The sequence below is a fragment of the Meriones unguiculatus genome, chromosome 1, assembly GCF_030254825.1.
Source record: "Meriones unguiculatus strain TT.TT164.6M chromosome 1, Bangor_MerUng_6.1, whole genome shotgun sequence".
In the NCBI taxonomy this organism is placed as follows: domain Eukaryota; kingdom Metazoa; phylum Chordata; class Mammalia; order Rodentia; family Muridae; genus Meriones; species Meriones unguiculatus.
In genome coordinates this window covers 93,937,899-93,959,641 of record NC_083349.1, presented here as the reverse complement: position 1 = coordinate 93,959,641, position 21,743 = coordinate 93,937,899, and the positions used below count along the sequence as shown (strand labels likewise).

General features: G+C 41.3%; 1 protein-coding gene and 1 pseudogene across 2 annotated transcripts in view; one reads left to right on the top strand and one right to left on the bottom strand.

The window, feature by feature from the left end:
* The window catches only part of Camkmt (calmodulin-lysine N-methyltransferase), a 351,318-nt gene that overhangs the window by 279,246 nt on the left and 50,329 nt on the right, over positions 1–21,743 (top strand). Inside the window, exons 4-7 of one of the 2 annotated variants that reach the window (XM_021652698.2) lie at positions 9,257–9,317; positions 11,181–11,235; positions 12,323–12,386; positions 19,805–19,871. In XM_021652698.2, the coding sequence (XP_021508373.1) occupies positions 9,257–9,317; positions 11,181–11,235; positions 12,323–12,386; positions 19,805–19,871 (247 nt within the window). The remainder of the gene's footprint in view (positions 1–9,256; positions 9,318–11,180; positions 11,236–12,322; positions 12,387–19,804; positions 19,872–21,743) is intronic. The other variant, XM_060363563.1, reaches the window with a different exon arrangement.
* On the bottom strand, positions 3,800–4,609 carry LOC110558006 (small ribosomal subunit protein uS3-like; annotated as a pseudogene).

Here is a 21,743-nt window from a genome sequence, read left to right as displayed (position 1 = left end):
GCTCCATGAAAGTATCATATAAATGCCCTCAAGATTGTATAGAAACGTCAAAGTAGTAACAACAGCAGCCCCAGTGACAATGGCTCCTGCCATCTATAATGAATCTGCTGTGCCTGGCATTATTTTAAGTGTCTTACATGCATACTCATTTAGCCTTCCCAGTGCCCTGTAAAGCAATATTTATTTCATGTATTTAACAAATGAGTGACTTGAGGCATTGTCCAACAGTGCTGGCTAAGGAGGCAACAACCCCACCAACGGTCATTGCTTTCTGTTTCATTGCCATGTTTTCTTTTCCTTATAGCACCAGTCAGTACCTGAAATTATCTTTATATTGTCTACTGCTTCTATTAAAGCCATTTAGGGAAGGGCTGTGTTTCCATTACTATGATATCCTGTCTTCTAGACAAGGCATGACTGTTAATAACTGTATGTTCCTGAGAGAATGAAGATGTTTAAAAAGGTTAAGCACCTTGCCAAGGTCACAGAGCCACAAGAGCGAGTATTCAAGCTGAACTCTATCTAACTCTGGAACATGAGGCCTCTTTTCTTTTGTAGTTTTTTTTTTTAACTATATATATAGGTTGAAGGCCCCTGGATATAATCTGACTGAAACCCATCATTTTGCAGGTGAGGATTCTGAATCTCAAAAAGGTGACATTACATAAGTCCCAGCATCTCTCTATTTGTTGATGTCACAGTCCAAACCTCCCCTGGCTGGTGTTTAATACACCATGAAATCAGCCACCCCAGCTCAGTGAAAAGGGGAAGAAAGTCCTGTGTGCATCTGTTTATTGTCCACCCTCTTGTTCACGACCCAGACCCAAGTCCCAGTCAATACTTTCCTTAACACTCTCAAGCCACTATTAGCTATTACCCGGGTAGTGGTTAGTAGTGATGATTTGATATATATTTAAGAAGTATTCTGACAGGACCCACAAAATGACTAGCTATAGAGAGTGTTAAGTCTCCAAAGGCAATGACAAGGGGCGAGGGGATGCAGGTTTCCTCCTGCCTCCTCTTGTCCCTTGTCAATCCATCTTCTTTAGGCTGTCCACGATTATCTTCTAAAATGTGTGTCAGATCTACCGCTGTGTTGCTTAAACAATTCTGTAGATTTTAAGGAGACTTTAAGCTTTTAGCATTGCTTTTGGAGCCTCTGTGACCTGGTCCATAACCACCCCTCCATGCTCGTCTCGTCTCTATGCTTTTCTCTTCTTGATAGAGCTCTACCCCTAGAACATCACCTCCCTCTCTTCAAAGCTTTATTTCACGAGGCTGTCCTTGAAGGACCATTCCATCCATCCTTGTCCCCCTTCCTCCTCTGTTTTGCTCTGTGTCCTCTGGATCTCAGCTTCTGCAGTATTTGTATGGGGAAACATCCTGTTTGGGGCTCTTTCCAACCTCTTCCCACTAGACAGGGTCCTCTGAGACACATTCTCTTAACCGCCCTCTGCTTTTCCTCTACAGATTACCACAGTTTTAACTGGCACACCAGGCTTCCTTCTCCAACTAGTTGGAAGCTCCATCCTTTGACAACCCCGCCCCCAATCTTAAATTCAGTACTTATCTAATAAGTATTTTGGAGGCATTTTGTAGTCCTCTTCTTGGTTCCTATTGTGGACTGACCTATCAGTGATAGAAGAAAAAGGTGAGTTGGATTAAAGAAAAAGGAGAGACAGTACAAGCACTGAAAATGGCCTACAGAACTTCACTACTCATTCCCATGAAAGTAGCTTGTCATTCTGCCAGCATCTACCTGTGTGTGTCTTCTTCCAGAGGTTTAAACAGCCTTGCTAAGACACTAAGTAACTTCTGATGCTCCGTCTTCCTTACTTTTGACTCTGACATAACACACATGGTAATTTTGCTTGAGGAAGTAGGGACAGGTGCTTTTTGAGTAGGTACAAGCTGATCACAGCAAAGCCAGATGTCTGCTGTGAGAGCTGGCCATGTTGTTACCAGAGGGTGAGTACCCACTACTGAGATGAGCTGTCTGTCAGAGCCTTTGCACTTCCCTTTTATGTGATCTATGCACAAATAGAAAGCCCTGAAATAGATGTAATCTAGAAGGATACCCTTGTAGTCTAACTTTAGGATTTGTTCAACCATCAACTCAGTCATGGATGTAATTGATTCTAGGCTAACCACAGCACTTGGCATTTGAAACAGTTCTAAACTAGCTACTTCACTTACAGTAACAACAAAAAGTTGCATACTTCAAGTTCATCCTGTTGTCGGCATTCCCTATCACTTATCACTACGCAGACATCTGGGGGTTTCTTGTACTGTGGTGTTTCTTGGCTATAGGCTATCTGCAGTATATCAAGTTCAATAGGTCCAATTCTGATAGAAACATCTCTAGGGAACCAAGTAGGGAACCAAGCCTTTCTAGAAGAAAAGTATGACAAGCTCAAATGACCATGGAAATCCAAGATTCTGAGACCTCCTTCCAAAGCAGAGTTTTTTCAGCTGGGCATAGTGACTCATAGCTATACTCCTAATTGGGATAATGAAGCAAGAGGATTGCTGCAAATCTGAGGCCAGCCTGGGCTACATAGTGAGTTCCACATAGTCTTGGGCTACAGAGGGAGAGACGCTGTATCAAATAAAATAGGGTTTCTAAAACAGCACTCTCGTTTAGCCAGTGCTTTTCTGGAGCCCCAGTGGGAGAAGGAGGCCTTTTCTCCTATGTAGTCGACTTACTGGTTTATGTTGAAACCATTAAGGAATAAGATATTTCTTCTCTTGAGTAACATTTGAGGCACGGGTTCTCAACCTTCCTAATACTGCAACCCTTTAATACAGTTCCACATGCTGTGATGATCCCCCAACCATAAAATTATCTTGTTGCTACTTCATAATTCTGCTACCATTACAAATCATAATGTAAATATCCGATATCTGACCCGAAGGGGTCATGATCCATGGGTTGAGAACTGCTTGTTTAGGGGAATGACCTGGGTTTTGAAGAAGAAGCTTTCTAGAATAATCTGTTGATTAAAACGTTGTAGCGCATCTTTTTAGATCAACAGTTTAGCTTCAAATGTCATGTTAGGCGCTGCTGTTCCTGGTTGACAGACGTCAGGAATATAGCAGAAATGCTAATCGTCGATTGATAAATCCCCGCAATACTAATGACATACTAAAATCCTGGGACATTATCATTAATATTCTTGGCTTGCATGTGCTTCTAAAGGCACTTCATCACTTTTCTGATAAGCTTGCCTCTGTTCCATGAAGCCCTGCTATGCACTACTCTTCCAGAATGTTCACTAAAAAAATAAAAATAAAAAATAAAAAAATCTACCACATAGAGCTTAAAGTATTCATGCTAAAATCTACACGGAGGAGTTAAAAGTGGTTGCTATGTGTCTTGGATTGTAGCACAATCCTACAAAGTTATATATAAAAGAGAGCATATTTCTGGGTTTCAGGTAACCTTGATTGACTAATTGCTTAAAATGAATTCCTTTGAGGGACTGAGAGACGTCTGGCCAGGGAAGAGCACTTCTTGCTCTTCCAGAAAGCCAAAGTTCAATGCTAAGCATGCAAGTTAGGCAGCTCACGACCACCTGCCCTTGAGGGTCCAGTTCCTTCTATGGCCTCCAAGGGCAGCTGTGCACACATGGAAAGCTGCACACAGACACATACCTATACATATACATTTTTTAAAAATCTTGAAAAAACACATAAGAATACTATAGAGTTCTATTCTTTGGCATAAGTTCATAAAGACAATTTGGAAGCACATAGCAACAGCATTGTTTTTGAAACTGAAAGGTAAATGGTTGAGAGTCATTAAATTAACAAACGGAGAGAGTTTGGATATGTCACATTTCTTCAGATAGCTGTCATGTCATGTGCTATGTTATATTTTATCATGTTATGCTATGTTATGCTGTAGGCACTGGCTGGGGCATGGCAGGTAGCTCTGGCTTCCCACCCTTCTGTTTGGAGATGGGTGGTAGGCACGATTTCATCTTTCAGTTCCACAATGCTCACATGATCCGGCAGAGGCTTCCTGGGGCCAGTCTCACCACAAGGGTCCCAGGACAGCATGCTCTTCACTTTGATGCCCAGCGCACACTGTCTGAGGAGCACATGGCACACGGCAGTATCACCGTTGTAGTTAACAGGGTCTGTATCATCAGACCATCCACAGACTTCATGGGCCTGGCCCTCTGTCCACCACCAAGCCTTGAAGCCCTTGGCCCAACTCCATAATGAACCAAAGCACACTATAGTACACTCTTCACACAGCAAGCTCTCCTAGGAGTTTGTAACATAGAGACTGCCTGGGCAATGGCACAAAGACCTCTAGTGGCCACCTTTTCTGCATGAAGCTCTCCGCTGCCCTCAGGGCAGTCGATCCTCTTCTGGACTACTGCAGTCAACTCTCTGATCCAACCACCCTCTTCCCCAAGAACATTCTTGGGGAAATGTTTTCTGATGCTAAAATAATGATTTCTGTTCTGGTTGGCGTAACTCGGACTTCGACTCCAGAGTGGCCATCTTCAGCCAGCTGCTGAGTGAGAAAGCCATTCAGTTCAGTTTTGAAGGTGCCATCAGCCACAGACTTTCTCTGCTTGGAAATCTACACCACCATCTCAATGCTGTGAGCCGCCAAAAGGAAAAAGTTCATTTAACCTTTCCATCCTACTTTTGGTGATACCTTGTTAGAAATGTGAACATCCAGCGCATGGTCCTTTGTATATGGCTTCTTTCGCTTGGCGTGCTTTTAAGTTGGGTCCCTGTTGCAGCATATGTCAGCACTCCACCCATTGGTAATGCTGCTTATTTTAAACATGTTTTTGCATAAGTTCTGGACCCATATAGTCCTCTAAATGTAACTGTTTCATTCTCTGAGCAACTGCAGGATAATTTTGCAAGATTGTATCACTTTACATTCCTACATAACCTCTCACACCTCCTCACTATCAAACTTTTTTATGAGAGCCATCCTCGTTGGGTTGAAGTATCTTGTCACAGTCTTGATTTGTAATGAAAATTAAAAAAAAAACAAAAAAAACTTAACATCATTTAAAATAAAATGGCAGGCTTTTGCCCTAGCTGTTGATTGGCTACCAGAAATAGGTAAGACCTAATTGCTAAAGATGTGATGCATACACTTTGATTTTAGGATATAGAGAAATCAAACTAGAACCAGGATGGAATCCTGATCCCTGCTAACCAGCTCTCACAGTGCCTCAGGGTGCTGGTCAGGCTGCTCCAGAGGAATTGTCATCAATTGTCTTACTCGGCCATGGACCCTGAATGCTCCACTACTGACCAAGCCAGCAAGAAGTGCCCACTCGGGCAAATTTGTAGCAAATTTGTGACAAGGGTAACTAGCCCCTCCCTGGTGACATCTGCAGTCTGCTCCTCAGGATGGAATCCACATCCTATACTGTATTCTGATCAAAGATTAGGGCTGTGCAGGTTGTAGGTCTTATCGGGAAAGCTACGACTGTTGTTTTGCTAAATGAATACCATGTGTCTATCAAAGTAACTTTGAAATAAGTATGTTCATACCCTAGATTAGTGCAGAAAGGCTTCTTTTTACAGCCGGCCATGGTAACTGCATGGCTCGTTAGTAGCCAAAGTGCTGGCCACTTTGGATGCTCAGCCATGAATAGAACTTTATATCACTCCCTCTAAGGATCACTGCAGAACACTGAAGAAGATGGGGCAGGAAGGATGTGAGAGGTGGAGGAAGGTGTGATGTGATGTCTTCAGAGCTTGACATTGCCATTGCATTCTTGCCCTCACAGCAACTGAGATAAGTTGCAGGAGACCTGTGCAAGACTGGCTCTGTGGGCTTCCTGCTGTGTGGGTCTCAAAGAGGCCTAAGGACCTACAGGCAGATAATAGTAGCTAATGAGGAGATACCCCAGTATCTATGGGGACTTAATGATGCTGAGGGAGAGAGATTTTTTTTTTTTTTTGTCAGTGGTGTAGCTGCTAGTGGAGAGACCATGCTCCCATGAATAATCCCTCATCCTGAGCCCTGTACACAACCTAAATGAAATTCACTGAGTTTTATCAAGAGCTTAAATGAAATGAAAGTAGAAGGACCAGAAAGAGAATCTGCAGTAGCAGAAAATGAGATAGGGTGATAGAGCCAGTATTTAAAAAAAAAAAAAACAACAAAACCCATATATATATATTTCATATATATATGAAAATGCTCTAATGAACCATTATGTATATAATTAACATACATTAACAAAATTTAAAATAGCTCAATAAAGCCATGTCTTGGTAAGGCTTTGAATAAACAAATATGCATGGTATATGATGTGGAGCACATGTACCTCAGTCCACGCGTGGAAGTCAGAGGGCAGTTCCGTGGAGTTACTCCACTACCCCCTTTTACTTTCACATATAACCTGAGACTTCTGTCATAAGAGCCAGCCAAGAGCAAACGTGCTTATTGGGGATGTATGGAGTGTACAGATTTCCCGTGGGACAGTTACACGTAGCTCCAGCGACCCTCCCTTGTCCTAAAAGCTTGTAACAAAAGGTACTTTAGGGATCATTTTAAATTGCGGAAACATAATAGCCTGTAAATAAAGTCCAAGTAAAAACATGAAATTCATTCGCTTCATACGTATTTTCTACAAGTCTCCCCAAGTTAGTTCTATACGATGCTTTTAGCACAGCTGTGTTTTGACTGACGTCATCTGAGAGCGTGTGACCATTTGCCATCATGTGGCCACTCAGAAAAATATCAGATTTTGAAGTATTTTGTATTCCAGATTAGGGACACTCAACCTGTCTATCAGAATATGGACTATATTTCCTTTTTTGAAGGATTTGTTTGTTTTTATTTTCTGTGTATGAGTGATTTATCTGTGTATGTATGTACAGCGTCTGTGTGTGCCCTGGTGCTCTTGGAGGCCAGAAGGGGTCAGTGCATACCCTGCAACTAGAGTTAGAGATGGTTGTAAGCCTTCGTGTGGGTGCTAGGAATTGAACCCCAGTAATCTGCAAGAGCAGCAAATGCTCTTGACTAATGAGCCCTCTCTCCAGACCCTGTCCTTAATTTTTGACCAGGTGTTCCATCTCTAAGTATGGGAAAAACATGTTAGGAAAAGGTATATCCTTCTGCTACTGCTGCTACTACTACGGCTACTATTTATAACTTATAATAGTACAAACTTTGAGCCTAATTGAACTGTCTGCTAAAAGGAAATAGGCTAATTGAATGCTGATGCAAAGTGGAGTATCTAGGCAGTCAGTACAAATGGCACAAATGGAGTGTAGGTTCAGTGCTGTGGAATCTTTCTATACCTTATTGGATGGGGAAAAATCAAGTTACTGAGTCCCTGCATGAGAAGATCCCAACTGGGAAAGATACCTTTATGACTAGAAAGGGCTCTGCAACGATGTCTAAAACATTAGCAGTGAGTGGATTGCTAATGGTAGAAATTTAGCCTTTCGATCTTTGTATTTAACTTAGTTTAAAAATCACTCTATAATTTCTTGAAAAACTATAAAATGAGTTGAAAAGACTATGCATTTTAGAAGTCACATTCATTTTTCACTGGGGCCTAAGTTTTAGTTAAATACCTTTCCCCTATCATTACTTTTAAAAACCCCACAGCCATGTACTCAGGATATAAAGGAAGCCATTCTTGTGGTGATTCTATCCACTCAGTGAGAACAGTGTCTCCGCTCTTCCTTCGGAGAATTTTATTATGTGCTTTGGGCTTTATGGAGTTCTTTATATGTAGAAGTGCACAAGGCCTGTGACTCTGGGGTCCTGACAAAGCAAAGGTAAAAAGGGTTCTCCACCTGCTCTGGTCCATATACGTTCTCTCTTCTGCCCCACTTTGCGAGAGATCAACAGTGACAACCTGCTTTCCCTTTGCGCTTATTATGAGTTCAGAAGTGTCCCAAGCACACTGCGTTACGTCACTCATCCAAGCCTCACAGTGACCCTGTGAAGCGGACGTCATAGTTATTAAGGTTTACAGATGAAAAGCCCAAGGCACAGAGAGTCAGGAACCCAGCCAGAGTCTCAGCAGCAACGGGAGCCCAGTTTGGCTTCAAAGCCCTTGTGGCCTTACCTGCTCCACTCTCCCACCTGTCTGCCTCCCTCTAAATGTGTTTCCAAACACCTCGTTGGTTTTCCTTATTTTTATTTTGTTTCCCCAAGTTGTCCTTTCTGCTGGAAATGCTAGGGGGTTAGTGTGTTAAGTTTGCCTGCCTGGGCTTTCCTGCAGACCTTCTTCCTCTTCAAAGTAGGAGATCCATCTAGCGAGAAAAATCAAGTATTTTCAATGTGTTTAAGTTGTGCCTACCGGCTCTTTCCCCGGGCCACCTGGAGTCCTTAAGCTTATATGGAAGGGCTGGTAGGGGTTGGGGGTGTGTGTGGCTGACAGATGGATGGCTGAGTCTGATCCTTTGGAGGAAACCATTACTTTTATGAGGTTATTTATTCTAATCATATAGAAGGTGTTGTAGGGTCATTCTAAAAATTTTGGAAAATACAAAAAAGTATAAAGAAAAAATTAAAAGCACAGATGATCTGACCATCTGATGACAACCACTTGTAACTATGAGTTCCAACATATTTGCCTGGAAGCAATTTATATCCATTCTTGAACATTAGGTCTTCTCAATAAATGTATAGGTGATGACTTTAGGAATTGCCTATCCATGCAGTTTAGTGTGTAGCAATACTGTTTGATTTAAAGGCATGCCAAAGTTGGTGAAAGTAATGTCTCGTAATTTTATAGAGCAGTTTGATTTTTAAATTAAAGAAATGAAGGCATTGTGGATTTTTTAATACATTAATCTGAAAAGGTATAGAAAAATAGAATGATCTCAGCAATTTTATTTGCCCCTAAAAGTTATTTTTTTCCATTGTTATTTTATTTTACTTTTTGCCTAACAGGAACTGCATATATAGCAAGCCTTCAACAGACGTGTATTAAGTTCGCATAACTAAAATTAAGATCCACTTGAACTACCATCAACATTTCAAAATTTTTATGTCTGTATTGTTGGTTTTTAATGGTTTTTCTGTTTTGTTGTGATTGGAGTTTGGAAAAGTTTATTGAGGCTGTTCTATTGGGAAAAGTCCCAACTCCAACCATTATTAAAAACAACAGCCAAGGAAACTCATGATCTGGCACATGGCAAGGAACCAGGATGTTAATTTCAGTTTGAGCTGCAATGGCTTGTGCTGAGCTTAGTATTGAAGACAAAGCCCGTCTAATCCCAGTATCTCCTCCTGTGCTTTCAGGCATCTGGCCAGCTGAGGAGGTTTTGGCGTACTACTGCCTCAAGCACAGTAATATATTCAGGTAAGAGTCACAGTTAACAGGTATCTGTTTAGCCCATGATGGATGTTGAATTTGCCTATTGAAAACGGCCCGCTCTACAGCCTCCAAACTGTAAATTGTTCAAAGGAAGAAAGAGGAAGAAAAAGGAAACAAGTTCCCCAGAACACATGTTGCTTCTGAAAAGGGATCTGCATTGCCTTTGGGTACACAGCAAGCTTCTGCTGTGTGTCAAAGGCTTTTGATTTTCACTCAAGGCATTTTATTTCGCTTTGATTTGGGGGAAACAAAAGTGAAGGTACAATCAATCCTTGCTGATTGTGAAGGTCAAAAAAGAAAGAAAGAAACACGTTCTGTAACCTCTGCTATGGAGGTCACTAACACATTTGCTAAATGCCTCCCCATGATTAGCCGAAGACGCTCTGGCTTTAAAGGTAGTTCTTGTGTCATTGACAATATGTCAGTATTATTAAATGTCAATAATAATATAAATTACTGTACTAAAGAAATTGATAATTTTAGCTGTTACATGTGTTATGTATGAAACCATAGGTGGGATTTAGGAAAGAAAAAAAGGTCCTTTATTTAAAAATTCTGGGGATCTTTGGTACAACCAGAAAGTAGAATTTGCTTTTTTTTTCTTTCGTTTTAATTATGATTTTATGAACATCTTTATATATATTTCCCAAATAGTCCATTATGTTTATAATAAGCCATGATGTGTTTTAACCACATATTCTTAAAAGATTGGGTTGATACCAGGTAATTTTCGAAGCTCTGTGGGTCCATATTTACCAACAAATCTGTGATTGCTTTGAAAAACCAAATATACATCAAAATAGTTTCTAGTATGAATGTCCTCTTTTGTCACCACCCCCCACCCACCATCACTTTAATTTTGCTTTCTCTCTCTCTCTCTCTCTCTCTCTCTCTCTCTCTCTCTCTCTCTTCTCATCACCTTCCCAAACTGGGAAGACAAAACAATGTTAAGACTCTAAGCATGTAACATATGAAGAGGGCAGGTCTGAAGCAGGTCTACACAGCTGCCCTGAGGGCTGGCATTTGCTCATCTCACTGTGCTTACGCTCCAATCAGCAAGCAGTGGGCCGGGGCGAGAATGGCACACATTGAGGGCTGATGTTTAGGCACAAAGGGGGAAGGTAAGTGTAGAACCACACACTCAGCTTTAACTCTGAGCCCAGTCATGACATCAGTCCGGGTTTGCTGGTGTAACCATTTATGCCCTTGTATTGTTTATTCACTGTGTTTTGCTGGGGTCAATTGTAGTATAAGTGTTAATTGCTAAATGCTGTCTGTGTGATTGTGCTTTATGGGGGTGGTTCAGCTTTCCAAAATGTTTCAGCTTGTTTGAAGAATTAAAAACAAAAACAAACAAACAAACAAAACAACAACAGCCACCTCAGGGTTGCGTTTGTTTGTGTGTTTGTGTGTGACTCATGTAAGTTCATACTCACTCATATTTACTCTTCATTTACTTGCCTAACTGTTTTTGAAGGCATGAATGTGGATTAACAGTGTTATCCTTTCCTAACAATTATCTTTCGCTACTCTAGCTAGTTTAGTTCCAAAAGACAGCACCATTGACAAGGGAAAAAAGGGACCTTCTCAGATTTTTCAGCTCAGCGGTGGTAATGTTGCAGTGAACGCTAATGAGGGGACCCCCACTGGTTTGCCTGCTTTGTGACTTTTCTATTTCATAATTATTTTTAAAACGCAAAACGACATGAGGTAGCCCAGTCGTGTCTCCGAAACTCCCCGGTAGTGTCGGGCTCGCTGCAGATGGCAGTTTGTTCTGGTAACATATATGTGGCTGTGACCATTTTCATCTAATTTGTATGGGTTCTACCATTTCTTTCTCTCTTTCAGGGACCTTGCTGTGTGTGAGCTAGGGGGTGGCATGACATGCTTGGCTGGGCTCATGGTAGGTCTTTTCTCAATTCCAATCCCATTCAGAGGGAGGAACAAAAGGAAAAATGTTCCAGGGCCTCCAACTGCTGGGTCAGAGAACCGTCAACAGCATCAGCTGCGGTCAAGCTGCCGGGCCTTGAGAGACCTTCTAGATTGACTTACTTTCGGATCATATTGATTTTAGGGTTGCCTGGATGAGCAGAAACATTTTACCTCAGTGTAGTCAATATCGCTTGTTGTGACATTCCAGGCCCCGCACAGTCTTTCTTTGCTGTAGCGAAAGCATTTTTTTTTTTTTTCAGATTATAGTCCCATTTGCTAAGATACAGGAATAGCCTGGCGAATCACAGTTGGAGCACCATGAGATAGCTGCTAATGTTTTGCCTGCATTATTACACCAACAAACATGATCCAGAGCGCTCAGTAATTAGATTCTTTTGAATTAGATTGGCCATTCAGGAACGTCGTTCCCCATTCTCTGGGTTCTGAGTCATGTATTCAGGAGATATTATGTAGCAGCACAGTGCATTAGACAAGTTTTTATGTCTCTACAAATAAAAGCATATTGTTACACTGATTGGCATTTGACAAACCTGTCGCTCTTATACAATGTGGCGAGGTTACAGCCCAATGTGCGAGCATGTCAAAGCTCACAAAAAAATTACCCTCACAAAGCCATCTGCCTGCAATGCAAAGTTATATGAAGGGCATCAGGCAGCCAGACAGAAGCAAGCTGAAAGGCAGAGTGACAGCCTTGTATGATGGCTCTACTAGATAAACAGAAGCCCACAAATGAAAGCCTCTCAGAATACCATCATCCGCTGTCACAATGCAATTACCGAACAGAATGATAGCAAGATAGAGGCTCCCGCAAATGGAATGATAAAAGTATTGACTGATTTGATTGAATGATTAAAATAATGCAGACATAAAATGAAAAAAGATTGAAGATTGTTACAGAGAAATAGGTGAGGAAGCATGATACTGAAGGCTTGTCACTCCTGTCTTCACTTCCACACAGACAAGCATATTTGCTCATTGTTTGCTGTGCTCCTTTTTTTTTTTTTCTTTCTTTCCTTTTTTTTTTTTTTTTTTTTCAGGTTGCTATTTCTGCAGATGTCAAAGAAGTTCTGTTAACTGATGGGAATGAAAAGGCCATCAGAAGTATCCTTATTCAGATAGAAAGCCGGTTTGTTGTGCTCATTCCTGTCCCCCTCCCCGCCGAGTAACAATTGATATAAAGAAAGACAGCACGGGGTATTAAAAAAGAGCTCTTCATACACATGACCAGTAATTAAGAAAAACTAGAAATATGTGAATTCACTGCGGATGACTGTGTGTACTTCTTCCTTCTCGTAGGGTTGCCAGACACTTCTCACTGAAGGAGTCTATGCTTTCTGAGCCTCTTGAGGCAATTTGAAATTTTATTTCATAATTTTGAAGCATTCTTGCTCTTTTATTTTCATTGAGATCTTCCAGCCCCAAGCACATTAAAATTATTATTTACTGTATCCAATGTTGCTTGTAAATATTAATGTCTAGCGTCTATGCATGTGATATTACACACGCCAGTCATATTGTACCTATGCTAATTGCTAAGGAGTTGCCCGAATCCCCTACTGGAAACAGCTATCGCTTCTTCATTATCTCCTTTTATTTAGGATTAAAAAGCTCTCTCTCTCTTTTTTCTACTCTGCTATTACAGTTCAAACCCCATTATATTAGATTATGCTTTACTAATATGTACATAGACTTCAGAAAATTGAACTGTACTTTAACTAAGAAAGCAAGCATAATTTATGGCTACTTTAGCAGGCTAGCTGATTTGCTCAGGGGGCAGTTAGCAGCAGTTAGAAATTGAGAGGAAAAGTGGAAGATCTGTTTGCTTTGGATTATTATTATTTTTTTGACATGGCGAGGAAGACAGGACCAACCCTTATTTTTTTCTTTTTTTATCCCTTCAAAAGCTTGAAGCAGCTTTGAATTTTGTGGCATTTTACATAAAGCCTATTTTTCTGTTTTTGATTTTCTTTCCCTGCTTCCTCCACTGTGTAATTTTTTGAGAATAAAATCCACAGCAGCTCCATCAGCTGCTCGGATAGGAAGCAGGAGGACTGAGAAGCACGGTAGCTAATATTGCTCGGCAGCTGGGAGCTCTGCAGAGCCCCACCCAGCTAATTGCCTGACAGCCCTTTAAAAGAAAAAAAATTCAGGAAGGCAAAACAGCCAATCACAACCTTGGCCTTTCACACCCGGAAAAGAGATCACAAAAGGTGCTTCTTTTCTTTTTTTAAGCATAGGATTTTAATCATGATCTTGAGAATGTGGCAAGTTTTTCTAAATATTCCTGAAGACGGCTGCTGCTGCTCCCTTCACTGCTTTATTCTGCGTTCTTCTGTGCCCGTATCATTTCACTGTTCTCCTCCTTGTCAGGGAGCATGAGAGAAATGGGAAGCTCTCAGGTGTGCCTGTTCAGCCCCACACGGTGTTTTTGAGGGAAGGAAAAAAAAAAAAACAAACAAACCAGGAATATTGAACAAGAGAGAGATGTTTTTGGTACAGAAACTTTCAGATTGGGCCCAGTACCCTGAGATCTTTTTGCCCCAGAAGTCAGCAAGTGACTTTATTTAATAGCACCGGAAATCAATTAGAACTTTTTATCATCAGACTGTGGGAAGCATCTGGAATCAGTATGTAAATTTAATTGTTCTAAAATTATTATCGAGCTAAACTTCAGAGTCCAAAGAAGGGAAGCAAGGCTAGTGTCATTAATTATTGTCGCACCTTTGCTTTGCACAGCAGAGATGCCGTGCCAGCCCCTGGAATCAGAGAGGAAATCTCAGATTCTGCCATTCACTCTGCTGGCCTTTCAAAGAAATGATTGGTGCAGCCCCCTCCCAAGAAAATGGATTTTTAACATTTGGTCCTCGGAGGCCCAGCCCTGAGAGTGCTTCATTGTGCTGGTTTTACAATGGGTTTAATATAGGGGGGGTGCCAAAGGGCAGGAGGGGAGAACCTTACAATGTAGATGAAGTAGGTCCTTTCAGGATGCAGACCCAAACTGGCCGTGTGTTTTATTTCTCCTCTTAGGGCCTTCCTGATAGGGCTCGGTTTTATGGTGTGCTCTTCCATGTTTGTGTGCCTTTTTCTGTTGTAAGTAGATCTAATTTATTTTAATTAAGAGAAAAAAAGCATGCAAAAGCCTTAAAATTGGCAATGCAGTTTCCTGCTTTTAATACTAATGTTGTTCTTGCTTTGCAAACAGCTTACGGCAGGCATGCTTCATAACCTGTTTTGCTGAGTGGGATTAAGATGAGTGACTCCCCTCCCCGCTTGCGTGTCCCCTCTCTGTAAGAGTAAATCATTCCACCAAATCACATACTGTCGATGCATATAGATCAGACAACTCATTAGAAATCACTGCTTCTGTCTTTCCTTTAAAATCTTAGGAAGCCCAAATTAGACAGCAGTTGTAAAAATATTATCCAAAAATTACTTTCTAAAAAGTAAAAGTCATTTAAAAAAAAAAAAAAGGGAAGAATCATTGCCTGAAGCTAGCACGTCTCTAGGCAAAAGCTGCTAATTATTCTTAATGGACAAGATGAGCACATTAAGAAACAAATGAACATACCAGAGAAATGATAAAAATCGACCTGGCAGTCACTCATCATCGCCTGTGTATTAGTCTCATCATTCTAAAATTGTTTTTGTTGTTCTTGGCTTCTGAGTGGAGTAAACCCAGCTAGGCTTATTTACTACTCTCTTTAAGTTTCTGTCATTCTGATTTTTATCTTTTAATTTTTTTTTTTTTTTTTAGGAAAAATAATGTATGTTATTTCATTTTTAGTTTCTCCAGTTTTCAGCATGTGAGGCAATGGGGAGATTAGTTCTGTACCTTTATAGCACAAAAGCAGGTTGGCCAGTTGTGTGGCCATTTCCCTTTCTGAAACGTACCACCGGTCAGCTCTGTCTCTGTGTCTTGACCCTGGAAAGCTAGTTGTTGATATGAGATTTACTGCAGAGAGATGTCTAAAAAGAAGTTAAACCTGAGGCAAGAGGAATTTTATTTCTTGAATATTTTCTCAGACTCATGAGTAGGCTTCCTTAAATTTCTCCATGGTCCTGAAAGTGACTCACTGGCTTTAATCCAGAGATTCCCCATCCTGACAACCATCTTTTTCTAAAAATACCATGTCATCCGAACCTGTAAGAATTCAAAAGATAAATTAGAAATGGACTCATCTGCTTTACCGGCCCTCAATTTTGTTTTAATTATTATTTTTATTTTGTAAATATGGGTGTTAGGCCTGCATGCATTATCTGTGCTCCATATGCATACTTGGCTCCCAGAGAAGCCAGCAGAGGGCATCAGATGCCCTGTAACTAGAGTTACAGGTGGTTATGAGCCACTCTGTGGGTGCTGGGAATCAAACTAAGCAGCCAGTGCTCTTAACCACTGAGCTCTCCAGCCCTCAAGTTTATCTTAAAATAACATTCAAAAAAATACTCTTTGTTGTTTCTCTTTTAGTACAGTAAAGAAATAAATCCCAGAGCCAGGCGAGGTGTTGCACGCCTATGATCCCAGCACAGGCAGAGGCTGTTTGTGAGTTCAAGGCCAGGCTAGTCTACAAAGTGAGTCCAAAAAATAAGAAGAAGAAAAAAGAAAGGAAAAGATGAAAGAAAGAAATTCCTAAATATTCACATATAATAACTACTCAGTAAGGTATATCTGGTGATGGCGATGAGAAAATAAGAGCAAGAAATGCCAAGCTTAATTCTGATTTCTACAAAGCCCTCTCCAAACAATAACGAGTAAAAGTATGGGGAACTGCCTATAATCTTAGCAGTTGGAGGTAGAGGCAAGAGGATTAGGAGTTCGAGGCCAGCATAGGTTACATGAAACTCTGTCTCAAAGCAAAGGAAGAAGGAAGGAGGGAGGGACCGAATATAGGAGGAGCATGTATGCATAAAGCTATCAGGTGGCTTGCTGACAGACCTGTGCCACCTACGTGTCATCTCTCAGATTGTTGGAGTAAGGGACAGAGTCAAGAGTAGTGTAAATCTGGGCAGTGGTAATATCCACCTTTCATCCCAGCACTCACCCAGGAGGTAGAGGCAAGCAGATATGAGGCCAGCCTGGCCTACAGAGTGAGTTCCAGGACAGCCAGGGCTACAAAGAGGAACCCTGTTTCAAAAAACCAAAATACATAGATAAATGGATAGAGGGATGGATGGATGGATGGATGGATGGATGGATGGATGGATAGATAGATAGATAGATAGTGGGTGGATGGATAGATGGATAGATAGGTAGGTAGATGATAGACAGATGATAGATAGATAGATAGATAGATAGATAGATAGATAGATAGTAACTTTAAATCAGAAAAAAAAAAGATTGCTGCTCTCAAACATTTAAAAAGTCATTTAGAGATCAAAATTAGGGCTGGAGAGATGAGAGATGGCTCAGCCATTAAAGGCCAGTCTCATAACTGAAAATTTAAGAGATCCAAATTAATAGGATTTATGTTATAATCTTAGTATTCTTTCCTCCCTCTTAACCCACCAATAAAACTGAAGATAATATAAACTAAAAAAGCAATGCCAGGGCTTACAGTGTTATTAGTGCTTAAATATTTTCTGGTTCAAAGAAGAGTACTGGGCTGCAGAGACATCTCATATACTGCTTTTTCATTTTGGTTCCTGGCTCCAGGAGTGATCCAACACTTCTGGACTTTGCAAGATTCATACACATATCCACATACCCACACACAGGCACTCACACATACATAGTTTAAAATGAAATCTTTTTTCTTTTTAAAAGCAATACTGGAGCTGGACAGGTAGCTTATGGGTCATCAGATGACTCAGGTTCAATTCCCAGTGCTCACATGATAGTTTACAAGTGTCACTAACTTCAACCTTAGGAGATCTGATGTCTTCTTTGGTCTCCAAGGACACCAGGTGCACACACACAGTACACATACACATATGTAGGCAAAACACCCATACACATTAAACAAATAAATTTTAAAAGAACAACCTGATTCAAAATGTATATACAACTGATAAATACAATTTCTGACTACACAGATAGATTAATATTGTCAGCAGTCTTTTACATACTTATAATATATGCAATTGACCTAAAAGACTTTTGCTGCTATTGTATGAGTATATATATTTAAAAATAAATAAACTGGTAATAAAAATGGAGCATCACTCCTGACACGTGCTCTGTTCAGAAAGGAAGCTGGAGTTAGAAGTTGGGCTCCCTCTGAGCTGCAAGCAGCTGTTCTGACAGGGGACTGAGACAGCAGCGCCTTCTCCATCTCATCGTGAAACTACAGGAAGGCTTTTCTGGAGTCCAGAGCCCCAACGACGACATCTGTAAGGTGGATGCAGATCACAGAGCATGAGGGAGTCTGTTGTGTTGAGCATTATCCTGGTCATATTGACTCAGTTTGATTGGATTTCCTTTATTACCCTGAGGTGACACAGGGAGATGATAAAATCTGTTATTGGACACAGTGCCATCCAGAAAGACCATCAAAATCTTAGCAAAAGGGTGGGAGGTAGAAAATCATAGCTTATATCTTAAGGTAATGTTTCTAAAAGAACACTGCCATCTTTTTCCTTTGTGCTTCTTTTAATATATTTTTAAGCCCTTCTACACCACAAATTATATTTCCTGCCCAGTTCTAAAACTAAGGCAGCCTAAATACTGCTGTGAATTTTTCATTACAAAAAAACCTTCTAGAATATAAATATCCATGCTTGCTCCAGCCTGACCGCCCAGAGTCACAGGTTTATAAATTGTATAAAGTATATAGTGTTAAGATGTTTACTAAAAATTATTAATAGGTTTTCTGAGTTATATAATTTAACTTCCCTGTGACTATTTTATAAAAAGTATTACCTCCACTAACAAAATAATATGTTTTGCTTGATAGATTAGTCATGTACTCATAGGACGCTACAGGTGTGCCAGGCACATTATGGCAGGCAGTTGGATGCCATGGAAACGCAGAGTAGGGTGTGGCTAGGGGAGGGGACTTAATAAAAAACAGTTGTCAGTTGACTCTACCAATTTTGCTTCTCAGAATGAAGATGTCAGCCGTCCTTTCCTGCAAGATATTTCCTCTAGAACGCTCCTGAAATAGACAGGAGCCGTAGGCCGATGTGTCATTTTAGTTAATCAAAACAAGTAGGCAAATTAGTCTCTTTTATTTTTTTTAATGAATGTAATTTAACGGTATTTAATTTGCATACAGGAAAGTTCACCCAGGAAAAAAAAAGTCTGCATTATGGCACTTTTGTAAACCTCAACAAAAGCCCGTCATTAGGAGACCTAATTGATTTTTCCTCCCCACTCCTGAGGGAAGAAAGCTATGGCGGTACCTGCTTATTCACTCAGAGAAGAATGGGTGTGCCTGGTGGTTCAAGCAGAGATTTGGGTTTAAGAATCCTGTGGTTCTGTTCTGGCAGGGAGAGCTTGGCCAGTGTTTGCTTTGAGCATGCAGGAAATCTGTTTTTCAGAGCAATAGGAGAGCATCGCTGTCTGCCTGGTGTCCTCCCCATGGGCCCAAGTTCATTTAGCTTGCAGCCTTCACTAGAATTATTTTATTTCTTGTTTATGTAAACCTGCCTTATTCTAGGAGAGGGGTTGTGGGGTTCTTATGTCAAATAAAGGAGAAGGGGAGAGTTCAGAAATCAGAAAGCCAGGGAGGGGGCTGTGGGGAAACCAGGGACAGAGGTCAGAACAGAAAATAAGGCCACAGGAGCTCTTCCGGGTGTCAGAGTTAGTGTGTTCATTAGGCTCCAGCAGTCCAGGGGTCAGAGCAAAGAGAGAAAGAGCAGCACTCACAAAACCTATACCACCCATTGTGGACCTGAAGCCCAGCTTGTGTTTCCTGGTGTTGAAAGTAGACATGGTTTTCCGGAGGATCTCCAGATGCCACATCCTCTAAGTGACTCTAATGTAAATACGCTCTTCTGCATGAGCCCTTTCACGCCTGCACACAGCCAGCGCAGGTCTTCAAGGGGCCTTCCACTAGACTGACTTTCTTCTTCAGTGTTGAGTTTTCTCCCAAAGATGCTCCAAGCCTCTCTCCTCCTTACACTCTTTGCTTGCTCCCATCAGTCTCCCTTCTGCTCATCTCCATTCCCATGACAAGCGATTAGAAGATTGGAACCACTTCAGTTTGCAAAGTCAACAAAGGCTGGCATTGTCCTCCTCACTGACTGACGGACATCTGTCTTTGGATGCCTATCCCCAACCATTCCCCCCTCACCCCCAGGGAATTGGTGCAACAGCTTATGATCCTCAGTGCCTACCAGCATTTATCCTCTGGGCTCTGCCATGATCCTACCCAGATGTTCCTCCCACGGGTGGTAAAATTACAGGCCAGGGCATGAAAAGACCTTGCCAGCGGTAAGTCGGCATTTCATGGCAGAACATCAACAGCTCCCTTCCTTCCCTTGTATTGATCCCATAGTGATAAGAAGTCAGTGTGTTTGCAGGTTTGGTTTTTAAATCCGTTGATAATCACTGTAGAAGTTTTCTTAACTGTGCCCTGTAGATGTAAACAGCATCATCGCAAGCAATAAGAAGACTGGCGTGTTTAAGACTCAGAAAATATCAAGCTGGTAAGATACCTCTCTGCATCCTGTCTAAATTCAAACATCCCGGTTGAAACTGCTGCTTCTTGATGCTATGGATGATTAACCGTAATACAATGATGTTAGTAACGTTAATTGAGCACTTACTGCATGTCAGTCACTGTTCTGAGCATTTCCCACCTATCATCTCATTGAGCCTTGTGAGACTCCCATGAGGCAGGCAGATACTCCAGTCAATAGATAAGAACACCAAAACACATATAGCATAGAACACTCAAGGTCATGTATTATACAGTGAGTTAGGGTCACTTCATGGCTAGGATTATTCAGCATGAGGTTGGGAAAAGCCTAGCTTGAAGCCTTCTTAAACAGCTTTGTTCCAGTGGTCCTCAGCATGGCGAGTTTTGATTCCCGAGGGGATTCTGGCAGTCCTGGGGGAACGTTTTTGATGCTGTTGTTGTTGTCATCAGGACTTGGGGTCAGAGGGCACAATGGCAGTACTGCTTTCTGTTGGTCCTGATGTCTAATGGTAGGGATTATTCATAGCCAGCTTTCAAAACACAGCAAACCTTGATCTAGCAATGGTTTTCACAGACCAGATGTGTCCGGTCCTCTGGGTTCTGTTCACTCTTTTCCAGGCTAAGAGAAATGCTTTCCGTTGGCAAAACCAGTGTGTATTCTGTGATGCCCTACCCTGTGGCCAGGAGCCTACAGGGGGGGATGTCCTCATTTAGTACTTTTCACAGGACGCAGCTGTATCGGTGCATTCTCCTCAGTGCATTTAACCACAGATGGCGCTATCCCTCATCTTTCGCCCTTACTCCTTCATCCTCTGCTATTTTAAGTTTTCTCTGTGTTGAGGACACTTGCCAACCCTGACTGTGTAGTTTGAGAAGAACAGTTGGATGAACAGAGACAATGGATGAAAACCAAAGTGAGGCTGGGCGCAGTGACACGCATCCGCAATCTCAGCACTCAGGAGGGACGCTTAAGAGAGCCCTTCCTCCGTGGCTCATACGGCATCTCCTTCTGGGAAGGGCTTCATTTTGGTACATGCTTTTCAACCTGGTCTTTTAGTTATCAATCAAAAGTGCATTTTCTATGTTGTTCTCATTTACATTTATTTAATGCCTAAGGTCATTTGTGACCATTTGAGTGTATTTCAGCATATGGAATCAGGGGATAATAGACCTGAGCTTCATGCTGTGCAGCGAGATTGTGTTTTTACAAGACATAATGTTGTTTACTGAGTGTTAATAATCACTAATTAATAAACATATCTAGGCTTCTAAAATGTTGCATTTTTAAGGAATAAAAATGTCAAGTGTTTAACTTGGGGAGTGCAATAGAATTTCCTGCTATCTCTTCATAAAATAATTAAGTTACATAAAGAAAAAAAATGCTGCCGTTCACCACAGGGCAGATCCCAAATGCTTAGTGCCTGGCCTTTGTTCAAATATGTCTGTTCTCAAAACTGCTACTTCGAAATTTTTCTTCTGATACATGGTGGGACATAAAGACTTACAGACAACATTTCAATAACGACACAAGACTCCCTAAGAGGGGCTTGGTTTCCCCCCTCCCTTTTTTACCTTTATCACAGACTCAGTTTTCTCCTTTTTAAAAAATTAAGAGCATTTTTATCCAAAGTCTTCTAATCAAAGCCAGGGAGCAGGTGCAGGGAGGGGCTGGCAGATGGCTCATTTGGTGAAGTGCTTGTCATGCAAGCTTGAGGACATGAGTTCAAATCCCTAGCACCATGTCAAGATTTAGTGGTGTGTGCCTGTAGCTCAAGCACCGCAGAGGAGAAGGCAAGAATGTCTCTGGGCTTTGATGGCTAGCCAGTCTAGCCAATCAGAACCTGGGCCTCAGGTTCTGTTTCATCAAATAAGGTAGAGA